General features: G+C 40.4%; 1 protein-coding gene across 1 annotated transcript; it reads left to right on the top strand.

Annotated features, from left to right (window-relative positions):
• The first annotated feature begins 438 nt into the window (after positions 1-438).
• Positions 439-1,564, top strand: LOC105561328. Its single transcript, XM_012011202.1, has 3 exons — positions 439-646; positions 721-837; positions 921-1,564. The coding sequence occupies exons 1-3, from the start codon at positions 597-599 to the stop codon at positions 1,561-1,563; spliced, it is 810 nt and encodes a 269-aa protein (XP_011866592.1). The 5' UTR covers positions 439-596; the 3' UTR covers position 1,564.
• Positions 1,565-2,192: the final 628 nt, after the last annotated feature.

Raw genomic sequence — 2,192 nt, forward strand, 5'->3', positions numbered from 1 at the left:
ATGATCACCGAGGATGTCTATGATTAGCACCGATACCACAGCTACACGTATTATTTTCCATGGTATGATCAAGCGCCGAAACCTGGCTGCTGACAAAAGTCTTTGGCAATCCGCGGCGCGTGCATGTAATAGATATCACCGGGGGATGACGATATACAAATGATTAGCGCAGACACACAGCTGCGCGCATCCGTGACATGAGTCATGAGGTCAAGCGCCTAAACCTGGCTGCTGACAAAGTCTGTCTTATCTAGGCACGTGATACCAGAAAGTTCCACGTTTAAACTCGCGTCTACTGCATCTGCATGTAATAGATATCACCGAAGATGCCTTTGATTAGCGCCGATACCACAGCTGCGCGTATTCTTATTTCCATGTTATGAGTCACGGGGTCAAGCGCCGAAACCTGGCTGCTGACAGCGACTTTTTATAGTATATAAACGGTCCGGAAGCCCGCTGTACCACAGTAGGAGATTTTATACGAGATCGAGAACTAAGAATACGTTGGGACTCACGAACGCATCGTTAGACAAGAAGTTCGTATTTATCATCCAGTTTCTTCGTGTCCTGATAGGCCTTAAGATTTCCTTAGAAGAATGAATCAGTACGTTCCTCTGAGTATATCGTGCAAGAAACAGTGTAACGTGTAAGTACCATAGAGCTATCATATATTGCATACATTTTTCCACATTTAATTGTATTTTTTTCAAACTGTTTTAGCAATCGTCGTTACACGCCGTATGTTCCTCAAAGTAGTTATACGCCATCCATTCCTCAAAGTTATACACCATCCGTTTCTCGAGATAAAACTGTTTCGTGCAAGAAACAACATGATGCGTAAGTACCATGAAATTATCGTATCTTCGTTCATACTTTTCATCATTTGATTGTAATTATTTTTATTTTATGTATTCTTTCAGTTCCGATAAACCTTGCTACACGCCTCGTATCATGAGCAGGAGATTCGCCCTGACATCCACTGCATACAAATACTTGAATGTTGGAATCTGCGTGGTATCTGGTGCATCCTATGTGGAAATCATTCTCGGCGACAATCGCGGAAATCGGATGGCGTTAGATTATTCAATATGGACGGAATTGAACAAGAAACGCACAGAAATTGAGCAGCTCTTGAAAACAGCAGATGCATCATCGCCATCATCATCGATGCATATTAACGATTTAGTTTTAGAACTCGTCACAATGTACGACGGAAAAATTGTAAAGCTAACATTTAACAATACTTGCATGTATATGAAAGTACCAACTGTATTATTTTTATTCCAGCTCGAACATTGTGTCGAGCACGTATATCGCAAACTGTGTGACATGTTAGGCGAAATAGATCAAAGCTTCGATCAACTTGTGAGCTGCTTACGTGGCAATTTGATCGGTGTCGAAAAAGACGATGCAGTTAGAATGCTGCACAACTGGTATGACAAATCTTCGGCCATAGATTGTGAACTAATAGCATATGTCGTAGATGAAATTATTGCTGAGGCTTTTAAACGAGATGAGAACGATAAATTTATAATTGAAAATAAAAATTTATTGTTTGACTAACATTTTTCTTTTACTTCCAATCCATTCTATCTTCCCTTCCCAAGTAGTTAATAATAAGAAGAAGAGCGACAACATAGGGCTATATGCGAGGAATAGGATACGAACGGGGAGAGAAGGAAATACGAGCGGAGAAAAAATAGACATCGTTTCAATATATAATATATATTTATTTTGCTTACAGCAATTGAATACACTTCTTAACACATGTTGTTACATATTTTTATGGTTAGACCACCACTTGTAAAGTTTAAAAACATTTTGTAAAGCGCAATTTGTTACATGTTTCTGACAGTGAGAAGTATGTGTAACATCCAATTTATTTAGAGATGGTATGTCCTCGTAGTCCACATCAATAGTTTCAATATAGACATGTCCTCTCGCGTCATCCAAGAGCATATCCTTCAGCCATTCTCGTTTATCGTGTCCCTTGACGTAGACGAGAAACGGTGTCTCAAGATCGTCATCATCTTCCATGCCGACCACAGCCGTTGTAATCAGACTTCTAGCCCTGCTGTATGGAATCATTCCGTCTTCCCATCGTACTCCATGACGATTTGCAATCAACCAGGATGCCTGATGTTGCTCCGCTTTGGTGAGAAGCCTCCATGGTACGGGACATGTGAAAATGT

The sequence above is a fragment of the Vollenhovia emeryi genome, unplaced genomic scaffold, assembly GCF_000949405.1.
Source record: "Vollenhovia emeryi isolate VEMERY1.0 unplaced genomic scaffold, V.emery_V1.0 DF945396.1, whole genome shotgun sequence".
Classification (NCBI taxonomy): Eukaryota; Metazoa; Arthropoda; class Insecta; order Hymenoptera; family Formicidae; genus Vollenhovia; species Vollenhovia emeryi.